General features: G+C 43.6%; 1 protein-coding gene across 3 annotated transcripts; it reads left to right on the top strand.

The window, feature by feature from the left end:
• The first annotated feature begins 18,383 nt into the window (after positions 1 to 18,383).
• GJB6 (gap junction protein beta 6) lies at positions 18,384 to 25,340 on the top strand. Of its 3 annotated transcripts, none has more exons than XM_058547806.1 (2): positions 18,384 to 18,510; positions 23,846 to 25,340. In XM_058547806.1, exon 2 carries the CDS (start codon positions 23,861 to 23,863, stop codon positions 24,644 to 24,646), a length of 786 nt encoding a protein of 261 aa, XP_058403789.1. In that variant the 5' UTR covers positions 18,384 to 18,510; positions 23,846 to 23,860; the 3' UTR covers positions 24,647 to 25,340. The 3 variants fall into 3 exon arrangements, with proteins under 3 accessions (XP_058403789.1, XP_058403788.1, XP_058403787.1); XM_058547805.1 differs by having other exon boundaries at positions 21,961 to 25,340; XM_058547804.1 differs by having other exon boundaries at positions 18,384 to 22,176.
• The last annotated feature ends 304 nt before the right edge of the window (positions 25,341 to 25,644 follow it).

Raw genomic sequence — 25,644 nt, 5'->3', positions numbered from 1 at the left:
AATTAAGTTTGAGAAGGATAGGTATTAAATATTCTTTGAATGTTTGGTACAGTTCACCAGACAGTCAGTCTGGTCCTGGACTTTTGTTTTTTGGGAGGTTTTTGATTACTGTTCTACTCCTTACTAGTGATTGGTCTATTCAGGTTCTCTGTTTCTTCTTTGTGTGTGTGTGTGTGTGTGTGTGTGTGTGAGAGAGAGAGAGAGGAAGATCAGCCCTGAGCTAACATCATGCCAATCCTCCTCTTTTTGCTGAGGAAGACTGGCCCTGAGCTAACATCTATTGCCAATCCTCCCCCTTATTTTCCCTTTTTCTCCCCAAAGCCCCAGTAGATAGTTGTATGTCACAGTTGCACATCCTTCTAGTTGCTGTATGTGGGATGCCGCATCAGCATGGCCGGAGAAGCAGTGCGTTGGTGCACGCCCGGGATCCACACCCAGGCTGCCAGTGAGGGAGCACGTGCACTTAACCGCTAAGCCACGGGGCCGGCCCCTCTCTGTTTCTTCTTGATTCAGTTTTGGGAGGTTGTATGATTCTAAGAATTTATCTATTTCTTCTAGGTTATCCAATTTGTTGGTATATTGCTTTTCATAGTGTTCTTATAATCCTTTGCATTTCTGTGGCATGTGTTGTAATTTCTCCTCTTTCGTTTCTGATTTTATTTATTTGAGCCTTCTTTCTTTTTTCTCAGTGAGTCCAGCTAAAGGTTTGTTTATCTTTTCAAAGAATCAGCTCTTAGTTTCATTGATCTTTTCTATTGTCTTTTTAGTCTCTATTTCATTTGTTTCTGCTCCGATTTTTATTATTTCCTTCCTTCTACTTTGGGCTTTGTTTGTTCTTCTTTTTTCTAATTCCTTTCGGTGTAGTGTTAGATTGTCTATTTGAGACTTTCCTTGTTTCTTGAGGTAGGCTTGTATTGCTATATACTTCCCCCTTATTACTGCTTGTGCTGCATCCCATAAGTTTTGGAATGTTGTGTTTTCATTTTCATTAGTCTCCAGGTATTTTTTTATTTCTCCGTTGATTTCTTCATAGATCCGATAATTGTTCAGTAGCATGTTGTTTAGTCTCCACATATCTGTGACTTTTCCAGTATACTTCTTGTAGTTGATTTCTAGTTTCATACCATTGTGGTTGGAAAAGATGCTTGATATGATTTCAATGTTCTTAAATTTACTGAGGCTTGTTTTGTTTCCCAACACATAGTCTATCTTTGAGAATGTTCCTTGTGCACTTGAGAAGAATGTGTATTCTACTGATTTTGGATCCAATGTTCTACATGTCTACTAAGTACATCTGGTCTAGTGTTTCATTTAAGGCCAATGTTTCCTTGTTGAATTTCTGTCTGGATGATCTATCCATTGATGTAAGTGGGAGTATTAAAGTCTCCTACTATTATTGTGTTGCTCTCAATTTCTCCCTTTAGGTCTGTTAATAGTTGCTTTATATACTTTGGTGCTCCTATGTTAGGTACATATATATTAATAAATGTTATGTATTCTTGTGGATTGTCCCCTTTATCATTATATAATGTCCATCTTTGTCTCTTGTCTTTTTTTTGCTTGAAGTCTATTTTGTCTGATAGAAGTATGGTGAGATCTGCTTTCTTTTGGTTGCCGTTTGCTTGGAGTATCATCTTCCATCCCTTCACTTTGAGCCTGTGTTTGTGTTTAGAGCTGAGATGGGTCTCCTGGAAGCAGCATATTGTGGGTCTTGTTTTTTAATCCATCCAGCCACTCTGTGTCTTTTGATTGGTGAATTCAGTCCATTTACATTTAGGGTGATTGTTGATATATGAGCACTTAATACTGCCATTTTATCTTTTGTTTTCTGGTTGCTCTATATTTCCATTGTTTCTTTTTCCTTGTGTTTCTGTCTGACATTTCAGTTTGGTGGTTTTCTGTGATGTGTTTCTCAGTTTCCTCTTTTTTTATGTTTCATAACTCCACTTGGAATTTTTGTTTTGTGGTTACCATGAGGTTTGTATAAAGATCTCATAGATGAGATAATCCCTTTTCTGCTAATAGCATCTTATTTTCACTTGCCAATGAAGATTCTGTCTTTTCCTCTCCCCCTTCTATGTCTTTGTTGTCACAAATTATCCCTTTTTATATTGTGAGTTCATTACTAAATTGAAACGGTTATAGTTATTTTTAATGCTTGCTTTCCCTTTAACCTTTAAGTTATAATTAAGTGTTTAAGAACCTATTGTGATATAGAGTTGCAATTTTCTGATTCTGTCCATCTATTTATCACCTTACTTAAAGCTTTGTGTACATTTGCCTTTTCATTTCAGATAGGAGAATTCTTTTCAACATTTCTTATAAGGCAGGTCTAGTGGTGATGAACTCCCTCAGCTTTTGTTTGTCTGGGAAAGCCTTTATTTTTCCTTCACAATTGAAAGATAACTGCTGTACAGAGAATTCTTGGCTGACAGTTTTTGTCTTTCAATATTCTGAATATATCATTCCAGTCTGTCCTGGCATGTAGAGTTTCTGCTGAGAAATCTGCTGATAGCCTAATTGGGGTTCCCTTGTAAGTTGTTTTTTTCTCTTTGGCTACCTTTAATATTCTTTCTTTGTCATTGACTTTTGACAGTTTTAATATAATGTGTCTAAGAGATGGTCTTTTTGCACTGAGATAATTAGGTGTTATAATCATGTACTTGTATATCAAGTTCCTTCCTCAGGTTTGGGAAGTTCTCAGCTATTATTTATTTAAATAAACTCTCTGCTCCCTTCTCCCTCTCTTCTCCTTCTGGGATACCCATTGTTCTTATGTTGCTTTTCCTAATTGAGTCAGATATTTAATGTAGAATTTCTTTATTTTTTTTTTAAGTCTTAGTTCTCTCTCCTTTTCCACTTGAATCATTTCTAGATTTCTATCTTCAAGCTTGCTAATTCTCTCTTCCATATGGTCTTCTCTATTTCCAATGCTTTCTACTTTATCCTTCATCTCATTTATTGAGTTCTTCAGCTCCAGAATTTCGGTTTGTTTTTTTTTTGTTTGTTTGTTTTTTTAGAGTATCAATCTCTTTGGTGAAGTACTCCTGTTCATTAATTTTATTCCTGAGGTCAGTGAACTGTCTTTCTGAGTTTTCTTGTAGCTCATTGATTTTCTTCATGACGGCTATTTTGAATTCTCTATCAGTTAGATCACAGTCTCCCATGACTTCAAGTTTGTTTTATGGAAAATTGTCACTTTCTTTTTGTGACAGATACCATGTTACCATAATCTTTCATGGTGCTTGATGAGTTGTTTCTCTGCCAGCACATTTGTAGTAGCAATCATCTTTTTTATTTAGGTAAGCCTTTGTTTACTTTGATTCTGAGCTGGTTCTGGTTGTATTTGAGAGCCAGAACTTTCCACCCTTCACTGCCTCTGCCAGAAGTGTCATCAGTGCCCTCTTTGTGCTGCTTATGACTCCGAGGTTGCTGATGTCTTGCTGCTTCTGATGTTGCTGCAGTCACAGATGCTGCCACCAGGGTCACTGGGCTGTCAAGCACCTCTGCTGCTTCTAGGGTCTCCTGGGTTAGGAGTTCCCCCACCACATCAGGGGGAGGGAGATCCTGGGGTGGGAACCAGGGTCACAGGCACTTCCACCGCATCCAGGGTTGTCGAGTCCACAGGCACCACTGGTATGGGTGGGGCCAGGATTGTGGGCACTGCTGCAGGTGGGGGAGCCTGGGGTCACAGGCCCCACCGTCACTGCTATTAGGCTCTTCATGACCTTGGGCACTGCTGTGGCTGGGGGGGCTGCTGCCATAAATGCCACCTCTACTCCTGCTTCCAGGGTTTCTGGGGGTGCTGGCACTGCACTGCTGGGGGCGCTGAGTTCTTAGGTGTCACCACTGCTGCCAGGTAGATCAGGATTGTGGGTGCCACTGCCGCTGCCACAGGGGAAGGAGTACCTGGGTCACAGGCACCGCTATGGTTCCAGGAACCTCTGGTCTCTGGCACTGTTGCAGTTTCTGGAGCCTCAGGTCATGGGTGCCACATCACTGTTGGGGAGGGGATGGGGCTGAGTCACAAGAACCACCACAATTCCTGGAGCCTCTGTTCATGTGTGTCACCAGGGCTCCTGGAGCCTCTGGTCTGGGGAACCTCTGTAGTTCCTAGAACCTCAGGTCACGGGCACCACCACTGCTGCCAGGGTTATCAGGGTCTTGGATGCAGCACCTGCTGCTGGGAGGACCAGGGTTGCAGACGCCACCACCGGAGGAGAGGTAGGAGACTGGGTCGTGGTGTTGCAGCCGTTCCTGGAGCCTCCAGTCACATGTGCCTCCTCAGTTCCCAGGGCCTCCATTCATGGGCATTGAGACAGTTTCTGGAGCCTCTGGTCTCAGGCGTGGTCACAGTTCCCGGAGCCTCCAGTCTTGGGAGCCACCACCACTGCTCCCCTAGTTCCACTGCCTCCACGAGGGCCAGTCCACCCACCTTCAGATGTATAGATGTGTTGATCTCTCAGGCAGTTTGGCATGCTGTGCAGAAAATCCTTTGTTGGTCTGTGGATATTCTACTGGTTGTAACTTAGAGGGGAGAGACAAAGGGAGCAACTCACTCCACCATGATGCCGATGTCACTCTGCTGGAGATTTTAAGGAAGAAGGAAAGCAGAGGACTCTGAAGGTTCCATAGCCACCCAGCTCCTCACTCACTCTCCCCAGGTAGGGCCTTCCTTCTTATCACCTTGCATTTCCTCTAATCCCACCCAGCACTTAGAGTGTCATCTCTGAAATAATACCTAAAATCACCTGAAAATGTGTTCATACTTGGTGCGAGTTGAGTTAGGGACCCCAGAGCCAGGTACTGCCATCCCCAAATGAACTGAACCTGTGTGGAAGAAGAAACACTGTGAAGAGTTTAAAAGAAATACCAAGTTCCTTTCAGAGGGAAGGACCCTGACCTTAATCATTGTCAAGAGAAGGTAGAAAGTAAGTTATTGGAAAGTTCACCTGGAAACTAATAGGGATGGTCAGGAGTAGAGCTAAAATAAATTGTCTGTTTTTAATTTACTATCACAATTAATGTCGTCTTACTCATGTTGCATTCTATTATTCTACGGTCAATTCTTTAACTTCTATCTTCATCCCCTAAACTCAAAAAAATCAATGTTCTGCGTTCACCTCAGGCCCTGGCCCAGAAAAGTTGAATTGGTAATACACTTAGGCTAAAACTGTCATATCATGAGACTTACATTTTGAGAATGGTCAAGGAAAAAAAATAAACAACAAAACTCAATATGAGAAGTTCATTCCTCTAAAATAATGCATTTGTAATTAACTTGATACCTTGTCAGTGGATGATTTCTTCTTTTTCAAAGGACACACTCATAGACACACGTCTCCAACTTAGTCTTCATTCTTTTTAAACAAAGGAGGAAGAAAGTCATACCTTCAAATGTCCCTAGTCTCTTCTAGTTTATTTTTCTTGTAATAAATGTATCACATATTTATTGTGGGGGAAAAAATTAAAATTACTTATAAAATCACCTAAAACAGATTACAGATAATTGTTAACATTTGTGGTAGTTCCTTTTTATTTGCATACCACACACAAAATGAGGATCTTAAGTCTCCTCCCCTTTATTCAGAAATCTTTGCTTTTCTCTTACATTCTTGGCCTGTCTATGGTGCTTGTTGCCCTTCCCATCCATATCACAGCCCTCATCGCTGTACTGTACTTGCTTGTGTACTGACAGTAACCTTGTCCACTGTGGTGACCCTAAAGCTTGCAGATGGTAGGAATCATCAGCTGGGAAGACGAATAAACCCACCTATCATGGTAAATTTTATGTGTCAATTTGGCTAGGCTATGGTGCCCAGACGTTTGGCCAAACACAAGTCTAGTTGTTGCTGTGAAGGTATTTTTTCAATGTGATTAATGGTTAAAACAGTATACTTTGAGTAAAGCAGATTACCCTCCACAGTATGGGTGGGCCTCATCCAATCAGTTGAAAGCCTTAAGAGAAAAGACTGATATCCCCAGAAGAGGGAATTCTGCCTCTGGACTGCCTTTATACTCAACCTACAACACCAGCTCTTCCCTGAGTCTCCAGCCTGCTGGCCTGCTGGCCTGCCCTGCAGATTTTGGACTTGCCAGCCCCCACAACTGCATGAGCCAATACCTTGAAATCAATCTTTCTCTATATATATGTGTGTGTGTATGTGTGTGTGTGTGTACACACCCTGTTGGTTCTGTTTCCCCAAAGAGCACTGACTAATACCCCACCCTTCCAGACACTCTGTCCCCACCAGTCAGCGTACCACCACATGCTGCCTCTTCTCTGGGCTAGCCTTCTCCCTCTCTGCTTCCTTCTTTTCTTTCCTGTCACTGGCTCCCATTCCTCCTTTCTGCAAGGCTCAGTGTTTAGACTTCCACCTTCCTCCCACCCGAGTCCTTAGAGCACTCACTTTTTCAGCCAGAAACTCAATTTCACTAACTCGATTGATTTACTCCAGCAGTTATACAGAAGCCAGGGATGTGGTTGTGCATTAGGTGAGTGGTACTAGGGGTGCGGAAGGGGCAATAATACAAAGATAAGTAAGGTGTGGATTCTGTCTTGAAATGTCTTAACAATTAAGGAAATAATTGCAAGAGAGGTAAAGCAAGTGCATATGCAACTGTAACAGAGGGAAGGCCAAATGTGGAGCAGGAGAGCAGGGAGAGGGATTAGGGAGAGTGATGAGGGCAAGATCCTCCTCTGGGAGTAGCTGGAGAGGGACAAAGATCAAGGAAGGATCATAGAAAAGCAAGTCTACGAAAGATGGATGGGATTTTGAGCACAGCTGGGAAAAGCGCAGGATGGGTTGGAAATGGGCGCAGTCAGAAACAAGACTGGATTTCAAGATCTAGAGTTCAATAGACATTCAATCATGTTTCACCTAGAATGTTTCACCAACATCCCATGGTCGGCATCACCAAACATCACTCACTCCCAAGTCAGCTTCCTTTACGAATATCTCTTTGGCAGTGGAAGAAAAATGTGATTCTCTAGATCATTTGGGTTCAAAACCAAATCTCTGACTCAACCTTTCCCCTCCCCAGAGACGACTGTGTCATCAGTGTTTCTCAGGGTTGGAAAGCCACTTAGCAGTCCTTTAGTCTGACCTCCATCCAGACAGCACCTGGTTGAAGGTCATTTATCCTCTTGTAGACTCCTCCCATGATAGAAACTCACCACCCATTCTGTTTACAGTTTGTAAATGTCTCCTGTAAAGAAATGTGGCACAAGAGTTGTCAGCTCACACTAGGTGTGACCTGGTAGCTTAGAAAAGAGGGAAGAAGCATCCCCTCATTGAAACACCAAACTCCTATTGATGGTGCCCAAAATTACAGTGGTCGTTGGGCAGTGACATCACACTAACTCATAATGAATGCAGACTTCATTAAAATTGCCAGATTCGGCTCACACCTTGGGGGGTCACGCTCCCTCTTCCTCATTCCATAGCTAGTCTAAATTCCTCTCCATGATTGACAACCCCCCCCCCTTTGACCCTGCCTGACCACTATGTCCATCTATTCCCCAACGCAAGTCCTCTACTCCAGCCAGGCCAGCCAGCCTCCTGTCACGTGAACACACCACATTGGTCCCAGCTGCCATATGCACGTGCCTCCCTCAGACTATCCCAGGCATCCTCTCCCTCTTCCCAGGCTGTGAAGCTCTTCACAAATCCTTCCACCCCATTGAGCTCTCTTTCCTCTGATCCCCTGCAGAACAGAATTTGGCTTTTGTATGTCTTGTATGTCTTATATTATGAAATAATAGTCTATGTGATAATATATTATATTCTGTTTGATAATTATTATATATATTTATAATATATTCTTCTGTGGCCAGAACTAAGAAGGTTACAGTAAGTCACCCCAGAACATGGATTTAAGGTCATGAAAATGTCACCCCAAAATTGGTACTGACCTGCTGCAGAAATATCCCTAAGAAATTACTGAGTTACTAAAGAAAGCCTGGAAATACTAAAGTTCATTAAAAACAAACAAAGAAAATAAAAGAAGGAAAACAGTCTAGATATATGTATTAGAAGAAAACTGCTGGGGCCGGCCCAGTGGCGCAAGTGGTTAAGCGCACGTGCTCCACTGCGGAGGCCCAGGGTGCGCCGGTTCTGGACCCCGGGCGCACACTGATGCATTGCTTGTCAGGCCATTCTGTGGCGGCGTCCCATATAAAGTAGAGGAAGATGGGCATGGATGTTAGCCCAGGGCCAATCTTCCTCAGCAAAAAAGAGGAGCACTGGCAGATGTTAGGTCAGGGCCAATCTTCCTCACAAAAAAAAAAAAAAAAGAAGAAAACCGTAACCAAATTAGGTGTATTTTGATATGACACAAGAAGTTAAGATGTGTTTTAATAAGAGCTATGCTCTGCATGAAGTTTAGAAAGTAAGAAGTCAAAAACCAAGTGATCCTGTGTCTAGATGGCAGACCAGATACTTTACAGAGAAGGTCAATTTATCAGGCTATCATTCTTGATGGAAAGAACCTTCTAAAGCATTCACCTTTTCTGATCCTAATTCTAGGGGACCAGAAGGCAGTATGTGGGAATGGATTGGTCTCCCAAGTAGACCTTCCCATCAAGTGTCCCTTGAGCCAGATACATCTCCAACAGAAAACAATTACATTGGCATTGTGGCCTATGATCCCATCTCTTTAGAGTTTGATGACTTCACAGCATCATTTCTGGGCCTACGGAGCTAAGGACCAGATGCTGTACTCTGGAGATTCACTTCACTGATGACACCTGTAACCCCTGGCTGGACGAAGGGGGGTTTCTATATCTGACAGACCCCTTTCCCTCCAACAGCATGGTCACGCCTCTCTGTTAGAGTCATCAGCACAATGCTCTATTCTTCCTCCGGGGCTGACACTCTCTCAAGTATACAGACACCTGACTGATTATAAGATATCTTGGAACTACTTTTTTCCTCGTATTTTCACCTACCGAACTCTTCTCCTAGTGTCTTCAATTAACCCACTCAACAAATACTTCTTGAGTTTATTCATTCATTCAACAAACACTTGCTGAGCCTCCAGAATATACCAACCACGGCACTAGTGCTTGTACAGGAGCACAAAGAGATGAACAACACAGCCATGATTTCTGTCCTCAAGGAGCCCACGGGAAAGTGGAGACAGATAACAAATAAGCAAGCACAATCACAGACAGTAGGCTCTCCAATAACCAGAAGCAGGGCTCCTTGATCCTAGGGCTTGGGCAGGGAATACACAAGATGAGCCTTGAGCATCTTGTAGTGCCAGAAAGAAAGTGTTAAAAAGAAAAAAAAACATACTATGATAGATGGATATCAAAAGGGAAACAGGAACCAAATGAAAGAGCTCCCAATGGCCAAAACTGAAACAATTTGAACAACAAAATAAATAAAGTAGTATTTACTGAATTACAATGCAAGGCATAAAACAAATATCCATGAGTCCATTCCGACATATAGTAGTCCCCCCTTATCCACAGGGGATATGTTCCAAGACCCCCAGTAGTTGCCTGAAACCGTGAATAGTACCGAACCCTATATATACTATGTTTTTTCCTGTATATACATACCTATGGTAAAGTTTAATTTATAAATTATGCACAGTAAGAGATTAAAAACAATAACTAATAATAAGATAGAACAATTATAACAATATACTGTAATAAATGTTACCGCAGACCTTAGCAATCTCAGCATATGACTTTTTTTCTTTCCTTATTAAGTCAAGAACTTTCAACTTTTCACTTAAAGGAAGCACTTTATGGCTTCTCTTTGGCGTATCCGAATTGCCAGCATAACTACTCCTGCATTTTGGGGCCATTTTTAAGTAAAATAAGAGTTACTTGAACACAAGCACTGCAACACCATTCAACAGTCCATCAGATAACCGAGACGGCTACAAAGTGATTAACAGGCAGGGAGCATATACATCGTGGATCCGCTGGACAAAAGGATGATTCACGTCCAGGGAAGGACAGAGCAGGAGGGCATGAGAGTTCATGACACTACTCAGAACAGCATGCAATTTAAAACTTATGAATTATTTGTTTCTGGAATTTTCCATTTAATATTCTCAGATCGTGGTTTATTGCGGGTAACTGAAACCACAGGGATGAGGGGGGACTAATGTAAACAAATGATTGAATACATGAATAAATTGGGGAAAAGGGACAAATCTCCCATGCATGAGAATAACAGATGATTATGTAGCTAATCTGCTCTCAAAGAGGTGGAGAAAACTCCTCCCGCCCCCTTAAGTGTGAGCTGCACAGTAACTTCCTTCCAAGGAATACAGTATGGAAAGTGGAGGAAAGAGTCATCTTACAGTGGAGAAACCTGACAAACACTACCCCAGCCAGATGATCAAGCTTAACATCAAAAGTGATAAGTCATCTTGATTTTAATATGTGCCTTTGCTGTGATGTAATGAAAATGGCACTTCACCTCTATGATCTTCCTCCTCAAAACACATAATCCCCATCAAATCATGAGAAAAACGTCAGATAAACCCCAATTGAGGGACATTCTACTAAATACCTGACCAGTACTCCTCAAAATTATTAAGATCATCAAAAACAAGGAAAGTGTGAGAAATTGTCACAGCCAAGAGGAGCCTAAGGAGACATGATGACTAAGTGTAATGTGCTGTCCTAGATACAAATGCTGGAATAGAAAAGGACATTGGATAAAAACTAAGGAAATCTGAATAAAGTACAGACTTTAGTGAAAAATAATGTATCAATATTGGTTCATTAGTTGTCACAATGTACCACACTAATGTAAGCCATTGATATGAGGGGAAACTTGGTGCAGGGTATGTGGTAACTCTCTCTACTATCTTTGCAATTGTTCTGTAAGTCTAAGATAAAAAGTTTATTATCAAAAATAAATGGACCAAAACCACAGCTTGGGCTTTTAATTCATCTACTTGGCAGTCAACAGGGAGTACTAGGGAGCAACTGCAGAGGAGTAGTCCGTATCTCCGGCTAATTCAGTGCTTCCAGTGCCCACAGCCAGGAAGGGTAGGGACACTGAGGCACACTTTCTGATGACTGCTTCACAATGAGACGGTTGCTGAGCCCCTTCCCAGTTTCACAAAGCACTGGCCATCGTAAACATACACCTCGACCTCCCAAAAAAGTTCTTACCTCATCACAGCAAAATCTGAATGGAACAGAGAATTGCTACAGTCAGGCAGCAACCTACATTTTGCTCATTGTAGGTACTCAATATTTGTTGAGTTATTATTTGTAAATCACTTTTCCGCATTAAAACATCCATAACCAAATAGACATTTCTCCAAAGATATACAAATGGCCAACAAGCACATGCAAAGATGCTCAGTGTCACTAGACCTTGGGAAAATGCAAATTAAAACCACAATGAGATACCACTGCGTACCCACTAGGATGGCTGTAGCTTAAAAAATGGAAAACAGCAAGTGTTGGTGAGGATGTGGAGAAAGTGGAACACACATACATTAGTGGTGGAATTGTAAAATGGCGCAGCTGCTATGGGAAACTGTTTGGCGGTTCCTCAATATGTGAAACATAGAATTATCATATGACTCAGCAGTTCCTCTCCTCTTTTGGGTTATACCCAAAAGAATTAAAACAAGTGTTCAAACAAAAATTTGCACATGAATGTTCATAGCAGCACTATTCACAATAACTGAAAGGTGGGAACAACTAAAGTGTCCATCAACAGATGAATGGATAAACATTCAGCCATTCAAAGGACATCATGGATGAACTTTGAAAATGTCATGCTAAATGAAAGAAGGCAGACACAGAAGGCCACATATTGTATGACCCCTTTTATATGAAATATACAGAATAGGCAAATCCACAAAGACAGAAAGTGGAGTGATGGCTTAATGGGTACAGGGTTTCCTTTTGAGGTGACGAAAATATTCTAGAACTGAATAGTGGTGATGGTTGCACAACGTTGTGAATGTACTAAATGCTTCTATACATTGTACAATTTAAAATGGTTAAAATGGTCAGTTTATGTTATATGTATTTTACTATAATTAAAAATCAAAAAGCAAAGAACATCCATAACTAACATGTTTCCAAGTATGGTTCTCAGACCACCTATATCAGCAATACTCAAGATACTTGATAAAAATGAAAATTCCTGAGACTCACAAAATTAGATTCCCAGCAACCTCTATAGTACTGTATTATCCTTTCAACAGCATCTCACGTGACCTTTGCACACAGATTTTAAAATCAAACTAGAAAACTCTTGAGACAGGAACCGTCTCCTTTATGTCCCCAATCTAACATAGGCCTGCTCAATGTAGGCTTTCTTATTGAATGAATAGACAAATGTTAGTTTTTATTTGAAAAGAGCACACAGTTCCCTCTCCTCCAGGTGTCTAAGACTATGTCAGTTACCAGGAAGAGTCCCTGTCTGTGTTTCCAGCTTAGTCTGTGCAAGTCTGAGCAATCCAATGTCACTCACTCTGTGAGTGTGCATCAGCAGCCGACGAGGGGATGAGGAGTCTCCTTAAGTAAATGCGTGAGAGGCCACCCAGAGAATTTATAGATTTTCAAAAGAGCATCTCACCATCATCCGTTCAACCCTCCCAGTATTGCAAAGGGAGATCCATACTTCACATGTTTTGTGCTGATTAAATTTATGGCCTCGGAAATCATCATTAAGATGCAGAGGGAAGATATCAATCGAGTGAGTTTCCTGTCACTGATTCCACCTAGGACTGCAAAAGTCTTGTTGTTAGAATTGTGTGATGCTGTAAGTGGACAGGAGGGTTGTATCATCTCCTGAAGGTTTTTCCACGTTTGGCACAGAGTCAACTATCAGTCAACACTCTAGGTGCCTCCAGATATCCTTAGTAAAAAATGTTTAATATACTAACTTTTCAGTTTTCAAATGAACATTTTAACAAGTCTGTAAGTTTCATATAGTGCATATTTAATTTCTGCTGCAACAGGACCATCTGAGGAGAAGTGAAAATTGAATGATGGAGTTAAACATTAAGAAACAAACGACAAAACAAAACAACAGCACCGTGAGGCTAGTACAGATAACCTGAACAGGAAAGAGAGATTTTTGCACAGCATTGAGACAGTTCCCTTTCTGAACACCTGAGCAAATGCAACACATTTTCTGTGGCTACTTCGGTTCAAAAGTGCTTTCCTGGACAGGTCCTGGAACAACTTCATTGGTCCAAAATCAAACTGCTCACAGTGTTGTATAGAACCAGCTGTAGGAGGGCAAATGTGGGCAGTCACACTTGAGGAGCAGGAGCTATTTCCAGGACTATCTGCCTATGCTGGTTGGCTTTGCCAATCAATATTGGCAAATACTCATGGAACAGCCTCTACTACCTGCAAAGTACTTCCTCTAGCGCTGCAGGAATGGAAAAAAGGCTTAAACTGTTTATAATCCCCAAAGAAGTTTACAATCTGCTTTTAAAACGGAGTCATTCTACTATGCAAACAGACGTGCCTGGCTGGAGGATGGGTTTGGGGGGACTGACGGAGAGAAGACTGGAAAGGTGCCAGATTGTGAAGAGGAGGGTCATTCAAGGCACAGGACACATTAAGGCAGCAAGTCTGTCTACTGAAAAAGCCTAAAACAGAATTTTGTATATCTCCACCCCTACATTCAAGGCCATTCCAGGGGCACCCCTAAGTGTTCTTCTGAACTTATCTGACAGGCGCAATTCTCTGAGAACCTTGTGTTCAAACCAAGTATTTCAAAAGGTGAATTTTTATAAAGTCTTGGTTCATCTTTTGTGACCTTGAAGAAACATCTTAAAGACCACCACTAAACTTGTGACATGAGAGAATATGACGTACCCAGTAGCATACGATTTAGGTGGGAACATTTAATTACCAAACAACATTGTGGAATAAGCAAGTCACATATCTCTTGTTTGGTGTAGGACAGGTTTGAACCTGTAAAGCCGGGTCCCTAAATAACTTCCAACATTTCCACCCCAACAGCCCCTGCACCACCGCTGTGTCGACCCTGGGCATTCGGAGCCCTGTCTGTCAAGGGGGCCAGGCAGGGTCTTTACGTGGTGTGCTGCGCCGGCTGAGGAAGGCCCGCTCTGCTTCCCGCGGAGGAGGCTTCAAAGGATGGCGGTAACTAATAAAAATAACCCCTTTAACTTTTCTAAGTGGTCATTAATTAATAAAGAACAACAGTCACTGTGCCTCCAGGCTGCTCTCGGGGAGAGGCCACACGCGGGTACCCGGCGGGCTATGAGAGGGTGGCAGTGTCCAGAAAAAAGGACGATGTGTCCCGGCAAAAACATAGCCTGCCGCTAACGCCCATCCCAGCGGATGCTGGGTCCGAAGCCTCGCTACGGGCGGCAGGCCCCCTTGCCTAGGTCTTCCCCCTTGGGGGTCGTGCCAGGCGCCCCGGATCTCCGCCGAGCGGCCCCCAGCCCGAGCGCAGGCTTTGCCCGCGAGCCCCCAGCGCTGCCGGGAGACCTAGGCCGCCCCCTCACCACCCCCCAGGCCCAGGCTGGGCCAGCCGCTGCGCCCGGCGCCCCCGAGGGGCCTGTCTGCGCCCCGCGCCCCGCGCTCGCCTCTCGCACCCGCCCGGGAGGCGTCAGGCGGAGGCGGGGTGGGGCGCGGTTAAAAGGCGCTGCAGGTGGGAGCCGGGCCTTCACCGAGGCCAGGCGGGAGCGCCGACTGCACAGTCCGCACACCGGCCCGAGCCGGCGGCGCCCCAGCCCGACCGGCCTGCCCGGCTGCCGCGGAGAGCGCCCCGCTGCGCCCCGAGCCCCTCCGAGCAGGTAAGCGGGCGCCGGGCGCGCTGCCACAGGGACGACGCCCCCGCTGCGCTGGCGGGCCGTGCGGGGCGGCGGGACTCGGCGCCATCTCGGGCTCGGGAAGCCGGGAGGGGAGGTCGGCAGCCTGTCGCCTCTCGCCCTTGTCGCCCGTGTTGGCGACCGCTTCCCGCTGGGCCCTGTGGCCGCGGGGCATGGTCGCCCTCCAGGGGCTGCCAGTAGGGGTGGGCGTCCCCGTGGGGTTGCCCAGGGCAGCCTTATCTGCCCGGGATCCGCATCCTCCCGGGCCGCGCGGCCGGGCCGGAGCCCGCGCTGCCTCGCGCCCTCTGCGCGCTCGGAGGAAGGCGGATGGCCTGGTTTGACTTTAGCCCAGATGGTCCCACTTGGACTTGCACAACAGGTTTTATAAAGGTATCACCTCGTGTGTATAAGTGGCCGGGGAGGGGACCTGTGCCTCTTACCCCACTTCCGTCGCTGCGTTTTGGATTTTCTTCGCTTTTGTGGGTCCCTGACAGAGTCCCCCTTGGATTTGGGGGAGAAGAAAGCCAGTTCAAGTTTAAGTTCAGCCAGACCCTGCGATTCGTGGCTAGTCCTTAAGTCCCAGGTAGAACTGACCCCTGTGGCTTCCTGTTGTACGCCGGGGGAACTTGTGAAATGCAGGTGACAATAATACAATTATTGGACCACAGTAATTGAATGTCATAGGTGACACATCTCAGCTAAAAGGTGGAGGCCCCAGAGGTACTTCCTGTTTGGTGAAGCAGACCAGTCCCGGGTGTCACCTGGCATCGTGTGTTTTTTGGACTGGGCTGGCCTCCCTGCCTGGAGAGCAGGACAAGTCTGAGGTGAGTGTGGCCTGAACACAGCTATGGACGCCTGGAGGGCTGGGGACCTGCAGCTATTGCAGAGACGCCGCGTCTAGCGACCTCGGTGTCCCCGAGGTGGGATTCGCTGTCTGTCGAGTGCTTGCTTGACTTGAATCATGCATGTTGTTCTTTCCCTTCAGTAGACTTTATGCCATAGAAGTATTTTGTTGCCCCAGTTCTAGTAGAATCTAGCCCCTGTTCTAGAAGAAAATGTCCTGCCCCAATGCAGTTTCCTTAGAATTGCAGGATGCTGCTCAAAACTGCTCCTGTGGAGAGCTTTGTCTGTGGTTTGGATCAGGCCGAGCTTTGGGGGTGCTGTTTGAACTCTGCCCAGGAGGAGAGAAGGGGGTTATGAAGAGAGAGAACATCACACTCTAGCCTGCACATAACTGGGGGGAGGGACGGTGAAGCGTCCCCATTGCCGTGGCCATAGTGACCAGAACCTGGAAGACACTAATGAGTTCAGCTGCTTCACTGGTGTTTTTATTTTAAAACAAATTCTGATGCAGGTGATGGTGACTTCATTCTCTTTTGCTTCCTTTTTCTCATCTGAATTATAAGAGCATTAAGGAGAGGGACTACAGTAAGTCTGACTAAACAATCTCAATAGAGTGACAGAAAAGTTCTGACTGCAAATCCTCACCGTGCATCTTTGATTCAATCTGAAGATTCCAGGAGCTACAAATTGTTTGTATACATTAGTTAAAATGTTAAGTAGAATAAAATTGTGGGAAAAGAATTTCGACCCAATTTCTTGGTCTGTGAGGGTATAATCCTTCTAATGGCTACATTATCATGCTTTAAGATTTCTGTTTTACTTGCTTGATCCGTTAGAATGGAACTGGGTCCCCAGAGGGCCTTCCTCCATTTTTATTCTCAAGGTCATTTAACTCTGATTGACTTAAATGTTTGGAAAGGACACAGGTATACTTGAATGAGAGACTACTTAATGGAAATCATTTTTTTAACTCTTCTAATTTTTAAATGGATTAAGAAATACATGTAATTCTATGATTGTCCATTTTTATAGTTAGACTCCATAGGCAGAAAAAAAATTTTCATTTTTATTGAGTTAATTTTGAAGAAGTATATAAATCCTAAACCACTTTATTATTGGTCGTTACTTTGATAGGACAATTGATGAAGTTTTGAGTCATTAAATTTAAAAATCAGCTATCGGGTTGTCCCTTGGATGACATGAGATTTCTAGAGACAAAAGATAAAGATCTTCCTGATTAAGGAGAGTTTGAGGTTGTTTTTTTTTTCAGACTGCTGATTTTGGGGGTAAGGGAACATATCTAGATTCTCGAACTCCCTCTACTTTTTTTTTAATGCTCAGGGAATAGGCTTGAGGTTTGGGATTGGGTATTATTATTATTATTTTGATAGGGAAAAGAATCTATACTAAAGATTTTATTTTGATTTCATTGTGTATTCAAAGTATGGAGCATCAGGTAACTGGCAGTATCCAGACTTCCCTCATAACAGTTCTGGGGATGAAGAAAAACTACCCAGCAAGGTCGTGCAGCAGACAAATGGGGAGGAGTTAAAGAAAGATGCCACATCTGCTATTTTCTCCTCAGCAGGTAACATCCTCACAGCCATCCAGAAGCAGCACAAAGATTTATATTCATATTGTTACTGTGCAGCATCACCTTCTGGGCAATTAAATGGTGCAGAAGAAGAAAGCCTGAAGCCCTTGAAGAGGGAGCATTGTCCTGATTCTTCTCGGGTCGATAAGCTGTGGATCCTTGGAAGTAAGTCTCAGGGGTACTAGTGTGGTTCTGAAGTTGTTGCCTTCTGTCAATACAAACTCCTCAACTATCTAAAGCTGACGTGGAAATTGTGAGGAATGTGTTCTGTTCTCCGGTCTATCAGATATTCACTGAATGACTTTGAACGGGTCATCCAAAGAGGAATAGAACTATCTAGAAAGATACTTTCTATCTCTTGGTGTATACTGAGGGGTAACACTACCGTTTTTAGGGCTTCAGTTTTGGTTCTGTCATCAGTGAAACTAAAATGGCATTGTTAAGCAAACTAGTTATGATTAAATTCTTAAATAAGTTTTCGAACAATCAAGAAATTATATTACTGAAGCAGAATGCTAGTAGACTTAAATTATTTGAATTGTAAAAGGGAAGAACAATCTGTCTTCATGATACTGTGTGTATCATCAGAAATAAGGTTAATGGTTGACTTGTTCTTAGAGCTGTGTATTTCAGACTGGAGCTTTAGTACCAAGAGGCCACATGGAGTTCTTCACTGTGATTAGATAGCCCACAGAACCAAAGACAGTTCACCTTTGTGAGTTTCAGTGTAGCCACATTCTTAGGCATTGAAGCCTATGGAAGCTCAGCCTATCTAGTCTTTGCTTAAGAGAGAGCCAGAAAGGCACCAGTTAAAATAAACCTCTCTGGTTTACAAAGAGTTAATGTTTTACATTTTATTGAAAAAGCTCTCTCCGCTGGCTGCAGCCTGCTCAAAGCATGAAAAGAAAGAGATATTTTGTTTACTAATAGTAATTGCAAAGTGTTCCAATGGATGCAGTTATTTTGGAAAGTAATTTTCAGAGTATTCGACCTTTATGACAGGTTACCCTAGGGGTTATGTTTTTACAGGGAAGAGGCTGAGGGTCGGCAAGAAGTCTGTTTGCCCCCAGCCAGGGCGGGCCTCAGCCCACTGAAGGGTCAGGTCAGAGGAGCAAGTGGAGCCAAATGTTCTGCTTTCAGACTTCTGTCAGCTCCCTCCTCCCCCAGGCTCCTTGAGTGGGAAGAGTGTCCTGGGGGCTGCCAGGTGTTACCAGTAACTGCAGCAAGATGCCAGGAAGATTGGGGCGGTCCAGCCCCCTGATCTGTCTCCTGATACTTGTGAGGTGAGCCCTCCTTCTACTCCTAGCCCATGAAGAAACACAGGACAGATACCTGGGGCCTCATTAGAAAGACCCTCAGGAATGATGTGAGCTACACAAAAGAGTGGAAAGAGAAGCTTTCACTAGAGGAAACACTGGTTCACATTCACTGAAGGCCCTTCCTGCAGCATACTTAGGGCGAGGCAGTGATGGGGAATATGGAAAATAGCTCTTCCTTTCAAGTCATTTCTATTGTGATAAGTAATAGGGCCTTTGTTGCTCTTGCAGGAAGAGACTGCAAATCAGGTGATTGGTTTCTAGTCTGATTAATTGTCTTGAGTGACCAGTAGGCTAGACACACTTATATCTGAGTTTAATCACTCATTTTTGTTAGTGACCTAGGCATTTCCTCTCTTTTTCTTCCTTTAAAGGCAGAGGCAAATTGCTGATTTTCAGTCAAAGTCAATAAGTATTGTAAAATAGATTATTGTCTCCTCAGCTTTGTACTTTGGTAGAACGTCTTCAGAGCATGTAATTAGGGAACCCGGAAAAGTCAAAAGAAATAAAGCTACTGCCATCATAATTGTCCCTGTTTTTAAAAAGGGAGAAGTCTAAAGGAGCAGAAGGCAAGGATTCTGCTTCTAGAAAGCTGGGACCACACTCTGTGGGGAAATTCTGACCTCCTGAGCTCTCCCCTGACTTCAGCCTCTCCAGTTAATTTGGCTGAGCCGGTCTTGGGCGCCTTGATCAGTCTGCTGCTTAGAAGGGCAGGTACTAGGCGACCACAGGTCTGTGTTGTTCAGGCGGGCTACAGATAGAGAACTCAGTGGGAGAATGGCCTTCTTACCTGTGGGCGAGTGTAAATTCTCTGCACTTTGGAGGGTTTGAGAAAATGTAAACTTTTATTTGATAAATCAAAAACTCACTGATTGGGCACTTAATTAACCAAACTTCAGTGGGAGATGTTTATTGGCTGATTAGAGAACATCTTCATTCTATAAACAACCAGGACTGACCCCCAGGTAAACAGCCACCGTAAAATATGTTTAAACATGAAGATGTATATGTTTCTACCTCCCCACTGGTCATATCCTGAAATGTTTCTAGGATAGAACAGGAACAATTAGGAAAATTTATTATAATAACTTTTAGCAGGACTAAAAATTAATTTTATAATTCGTATTGTCTAAAATGAGTTTTTTTTTTCCCCTCCCCAAAGCCCCACTAGATAGTTGTATATTCTAGTTGTAAGTTCTTCTAGTTCTTCTATGTGAGCCACCACCACAGCATGGCAACTGACAGATGAGTGGTGTGGTTCTGTGCCTGGGAAACAAACCCAGGCTGCTGAAGCAGAGGGCTCCAAACTTTAACCACTAGGCCATCAGGGCTGGCTCTAAAGTGAGTTTTTTAAAGCAAAGATACATTTACTGTGGACCTTGGAAATCTCTTTAGGCCATGGATAAGTAGTATATGAAAGGGAGAATTTAATAAATACACTTTAATTAGGGAACCTTGAGAACACTAGTGCTGAATGAGGCCCCTCTGCATTACCCCTGACAAACACTCACACAGCTTCTGATTAAATGCTTTAAGGATGAGAAACCACAACTTAGAAGAGTTCGTGTTTAAAGACTTGTGCCTATTTAATTTTCTCAGCTTTTTTTTTAAAAAAAGCAAAAACCTGGCTTTCTTTTAATTCTACCATGGGATCCAATTCTTAGTCCTAGATCAACATCAGAATCAAATCCTCCTGCCCCAAATACCGAGATTGCTGTCATGTGCCTCATAGTCGTCCTCAAGGCTAAAGTGTTCCAGCTCCCTCAGCTCCTCCTCCTGTGAGATTCCTTCTGGGCTCTGCCACCTGGTCGCACTCCTGCAGACACCCTCCAGCGTGCCCCTGTCTTTCTTCAAAAGTGAAATGAACGCAACACTTCAGATGTGGGCTGCCTAGGGAGCTGGGCACTCTGTTCTCTTCATATAGCCTAAGCCTGAGTTTCTTTTCCGCAGTCTTGCTGTATGGCACAAATCTATTGCTTATAAGGATGTGCCTTAATTAAAAGGTTAGGATGTAGTCAGTAAAAGAACCATGAAAGTACAACTAACTTGCTGAGTACAACTAATTCATATCTCATGATATGAGAGGCATCTATAAACATGATTTTGATACTAAAATATCTGTGCTGTTGCCCTCATCATGGTTACTATTAGCAAACTAATAGCAGCTCTTTAGAAGGAGGTTCATGGGTGCTGTTGTAGAATTTTGCTGGGGGCTCAACAGAAAGTTCCCTCGTTCATATATGTAAACTTTCTCTTATTTGTCCTTCTCCAGGCGTTGGGCCCCTCTCTCATTCTGAATAATAACATTCTGATCCCGTCTGTAAATTGTTCAGTACTCTAACATTTAGTTCTTCTGGGGATGGAGACTGGAACTCTTCTCAGAAGGTAGACACTATCACCACACCTCTCTTGTACCATGTTTTCAGAAATAATTTTTAAAATAATTTCTCTTTGATAAAGTAGGGGAAGTAAAATAAGAGTTTCTGCCTTTTATTTGTTATCAATTAAAATTATGCCATATGCTCCAAGCATTGTGCCCACTCCTTTTATTTCTTTTGGCTCAAGTATCTTATTTTTCTTTTTTTCATGTTTTTTAATTTATTTTCCTTTTTTTGTTTTGTTTTGTTTGGGTGAGGTTTGGCTCATTTCGTGCTTAAACTTCCTGACATTGTTTTTACAGGCTTGGGCCCCACCGCTTGTGTGTGGTGATCTGAGTTGTCTTCCACCATTTTGTTGCTCCTCAGCCTGCCCGAGGCCCGCCCGCCGTCCCTCCGCTGACTCCCTCAGAACCTTACTGACGCACTTAGGAACCCTCGTTCCCCCTTTTCAAGTCTTCAGCTATGGAATTCTACCTCTCTTTTCTTTTTCATTTAAAGAATTAATATGCTTCCCTAAAGTCTGGGCTAAGTTAAAACCTTAACTTGAGTTTTCCCATTTGTGCCCCGGTGTAAGCTTTTAGCTCAATTTTAGTTTGGATTTAAGAATCCAAATGTTCTCATCATATTCTGTTTTAAAACTTTTCATACTCCATGGTATTTGAACAACTTTTGAGATCTATAAACATTTTGAAGTCCTTTACTTTTTTCTGGCTGATGGAGTTGGAATAGGCCAGTACGCACTAAATCCTTCAGTTTGACCCAAAAATATTTCTCTCAGGCTCCTTATTGCCAGCTCCACCTCCTTTTGCTGCGGGGCCAGCCTCCAGGGCCTGGGAGCCCTAAGGATTCTGAGGGTGCTGTTATTTGACTCCTTCCTATGGATCATTCCAAAGGAAGGCACGTGGAGTCTGTGGAATTCCGTGATCACCTGAATTGTCCTGTCTTTGATAATCAAGTGCAGGTGCAGGTACTGAGGAGCAGCTACCTCGCTCGCCCTGTTTTTGCCCATTGACATGTTCTCTGCTCCCACTTCGCATAGCTGTGACCCAGCACCTTCGCCAAGTCCACCGACAGCAAGGTGTCTCTGTCTGGAAGGCTCCCCGCGCTTCTGCACGTCATTCCTCCTGCATCCCCACCTGCTCTCAGCTCCCCTGAGAACCTGCTTGGCCCAGGCACCGGACTGTGCCTTGGGATTCAAAGATGAAATAGCTAACAGCCGTATACAGTAGACGCTCAATAAACAATGGAAGGCTTGGTGATTATTATTTACTTGGCTTTGGCAATGAGGTGAAAGTGAGGAGTTTTCCTATAATTGGGCTCTGTATGTTTTGGCAAGAGGAAAAGGCAGGGGGAGAAACTCATGATAGGGAAATTTCTAGCTGTGCCCCTGCTTGCACTCCCCTTCCCTCCCCTTCCACAGCACGTGCCCTCCACTTCCACTGCCTCGTCCAGACAGAGGAGGAATGCACACACAAGTATAAGATGGGTGCTGGCGTTGCTTCCTTAGACCTCGTGTCTTTCTGAGAAAAATGTGTCAAAAAGCCAAACCAAGGGCAAAAGACAAATTTCTCAGAAAGCCAGCTAAAATGGGAGTCTGCCTTTTATAACACAAGGCTGGCTGACTTTATTAAAGTCTACAGAGGTCTTGCTGCTGGGGCACACATTAGCACCTCATTCAGCGGCTGAGTGCTGGGCACTCCTGGAGCGGCTGAGGCTACCTCTGTTTACCCAGTTGCTTTGAAGAGCAGCAGACGTGATGCAGAGGAGGCAGATCAGTGGGCAAGAGTATGGGCCCTGGGGAGGTGGAGGCGGTCAGCCTGAGAAGGAGAGGCCTGGCCCCACTGTGCTCCACAGGCATTCAAGTACAAGCAAGTCTCTAGAACATGGATTACCAAAAGGACTTTGGTGACTCCCTCATCCGCTAAAAGGGGGTGTGAAAAATTACTTGAGTCTGTTTCTGAAGAGAGGGTCTTTTACTTTCAGAAGATTCTTAATGGCTTCATTATTCGCCCTTTTTTTTTCTTTTTTTTTTTTTAAGGGGAATGCTGACCGATTCTTTAGTCTTCTGTGGCAATGTAGGATAAGAAGGCGTCCATTTGAATTGTAGCTAAAGTTTCTGTAGAAGTCAGGAAGTCCTTCCCTCTCAGGATGTTAAATCCGTGCGCTAGTAGGGAGGAGGGCTCTGCGTGGCTGCAGCAGCCTGTTCCTTCATCCATGGCTCTCCGGTGTGAACGGTGCCTGCTGGGGAGGGAGAGCCCGGCGTTGGCCCTGGTTACCATGGAGGACAAGTGAGCACTTTTTGTAAAAGCTTGTGATTCTCTTTGAAGCGGATCTTTCAGTAGTTTATGACACTGAGTTTCCTAAGAACACATGATTACAGCAAATGTTATTCAAGCTAGAAAAAAATATAAATATATTGTATAAAGTAAACTAATAAGTATTTGGTTTCTTTTTTCCCTTAGTCTGCTGGGTAAACCAGATTATGTCATTCCAATGAATGATTTTTTTTCTTGGATAAGCCATTTAATAAATAAAATCTACTGTGGAACCTCTGTGATCCCTGGGGCAAAACGAAACTGATGCAGCATGTATTTACATAGTGATTAAAAGGGAACTCGGAAATGACTTTGTTTACCCAAGTTCCTGGATTCATGTCAAACAGCAATCTAATGGAGAATCTGAATTGAGTTGACTCAAGATGATCTGAAACCCCCCAACAGTTATTTCTGGTTCAGAAACGTGAGAATGTTTTTAGAGTGGGCATTCCTTATCAGAAAACCTCCTACTAGCAATTTAGGGGTTGAAGCTGTAAAATATCACGGCATACTTTAAGAGAAATTTGCTTCAGTCTATAATACTATACTGTTTAATAAAATCAAAGGAACTTTCCATTAATTAACCTTTGCTAATTTTTGTCTGTTTAGGAATAAACCAACACAATGGACTGGGGTACCCTGCACACTTTCATCGGGGGTGTAAACAAACATTCCACCAGCATTGGGAAGGTGTGGATCACTGTAATCTTCATTTTTCGTGTCATGATCCTTGTAGTGGCTGCTCAAGAAGTGTGGGGTGACGAACAGGAAGATTTTGTCTGCAACACTCTGCAACCTGGGTGCAAAAATGTGTGCTATGACCACTTTTTCCCCGTGTCCCACATCAGGCTGTGGGCCCTGCAGCTGATCTTCGTCTCCACCCCAGCCCTGCTGGTAGCCATGCATGTTGCCTACTACAGACATGAGACTGCCCGCAAGTTTAGGAGAGGAGAGAAGAGGAACGAATTCAAAGACTTAGAAGACATTAAGAAGCAGAAAGTCCGGATAGAGGGGTCCCTGTGGTGGACATACACCAGCAGCATTTTTTTCCGGATCATCTTTGAAGCAGCCTTTATGTACGTGTTTTACTTCCTTTACAATGGGTACCATCTGCCCTGGGTGTTGAAATGTGGGATTGACCCTTGCCCCAATCTTGTCGACTGCTTTATTTCTAGACCTACTGAGAAAACCGTGTTTACCATTTTTATGATTTCTGCCTCTGTAATTTGCATGCTGCTTAATGTGGCCGAGTTGTGTTACCTGCTGCTGAAAGTTTGTTTTAGGAGATCAAAAAGAGCACAGACGCAAAGAAATCACCCCAATCATGCCTTAAAAGAGAGTAAGCAAAATGAAATGAATGAGCTGATTTCAGAGAGTGGTCAAAATGCGATCACAGGTTTTCCAAGTTAAACATTTCAAAGTACAATGTAGCTGACTCATGATAAAACTGACCTGAAGCTCCCCTCTCCAGGCTGAAGACCTTGTCTTCATCAACGGCTTTCGGCTTTCGTAGTACATAGATACTTGAGTTAACTTTTTGTAGAATAATTGTGCCATTAATATGCAACATAATATGTGGTCCATCTCTGAAAACTAAGACGATGACAACTGTGCCTTGAAGTAACTTGAACATGTTTAAGTGGACTGTCTGACATAGTGGATATTCCCTGAAAATTTAAGTATGTAACTGTTGTTGATAAAGAACATTTATCTATAAATTGATGCTCTTATTAGTAAAAGATATTTTTGTAGGATCAAATGTTTTAGTTCTGACTTTGAATTTGTATATTTTTATAATGACTGGTCTTCCTTACTTGGAAAAACTTGCAATGTTAGTTTTAGAATCATACCATAAGTATCTAAATTTTGAACTTAAAAGGGTCTACCTTGTAAATATTGTTTTGAATTGTCTATTGACAAACTTATGAACTGTCATGATACTCTTAATGTGGAAAGTGTTCGTCATACCATGTATTTTTACTGCTCTCTGAATGTGGACCGAGCTGTGTGGAAGCGGGAAGCTTTTTAAAACCAGCCTATTTGCAGTTATTGTGAACAGCTGACGCGTGAATGTGCTTCCCCTCAATAAAGATCAGCCCCATTGCTTGAGCCTCGGTCCGCATTCTGGGTTTCTGTGCGGTCCGGTCGCGGCGCCAGGGTCCCAGTGCGGCGATGCGCCGGTGGGGCTCCCCTTGCTGGCGAGGCTGCCGTCGCGCGCGTGGGCTTGCCGGGAGTCCAGCGGCGCTCGCGCATGCTCACAGCAAGTGAGCGGGGGCTGAGTTGAGCCGCCCACCAGGTCCTCAGCTTGGGGAGGGGTTGGCTGCTTTAGGACACAGCAAATGGCGTCTGGGTCAGTTCGGGCTTGATAGAAAGGAGGTTGGGGAAGTTGGACTCCTTCGTTGAGTCCT

Source organism: Diceros bicornis, chromosome 9 (assembly GCF_020826845.1).
Source record: "Diceros bicornis minor isolate mBicDic1 chromosome 9, mDicBic1.mat.cur, whole genome shotgun sequence".
Lineage (NCBI taxonomy): Eukaryota > Metazoa > Chordata > Mammalia > Perissodactyla > Rhinocerotidae > Diceros > Diceros bicornis.
Note: the sequence above shows the minus strand (reverse complement) of the source record. Positions and strands in the feature narration are given on the sequence as shown.

What these genes read in the sequence shown, in the direction of transcription:
- GJB6 (XM_058547806.1), top strand. Translation starts at nt 23,861, where the DNA reads ATGGACTGGGGTACCCTGCACACTTTCATCGGGGGTGTAAACAAACAT.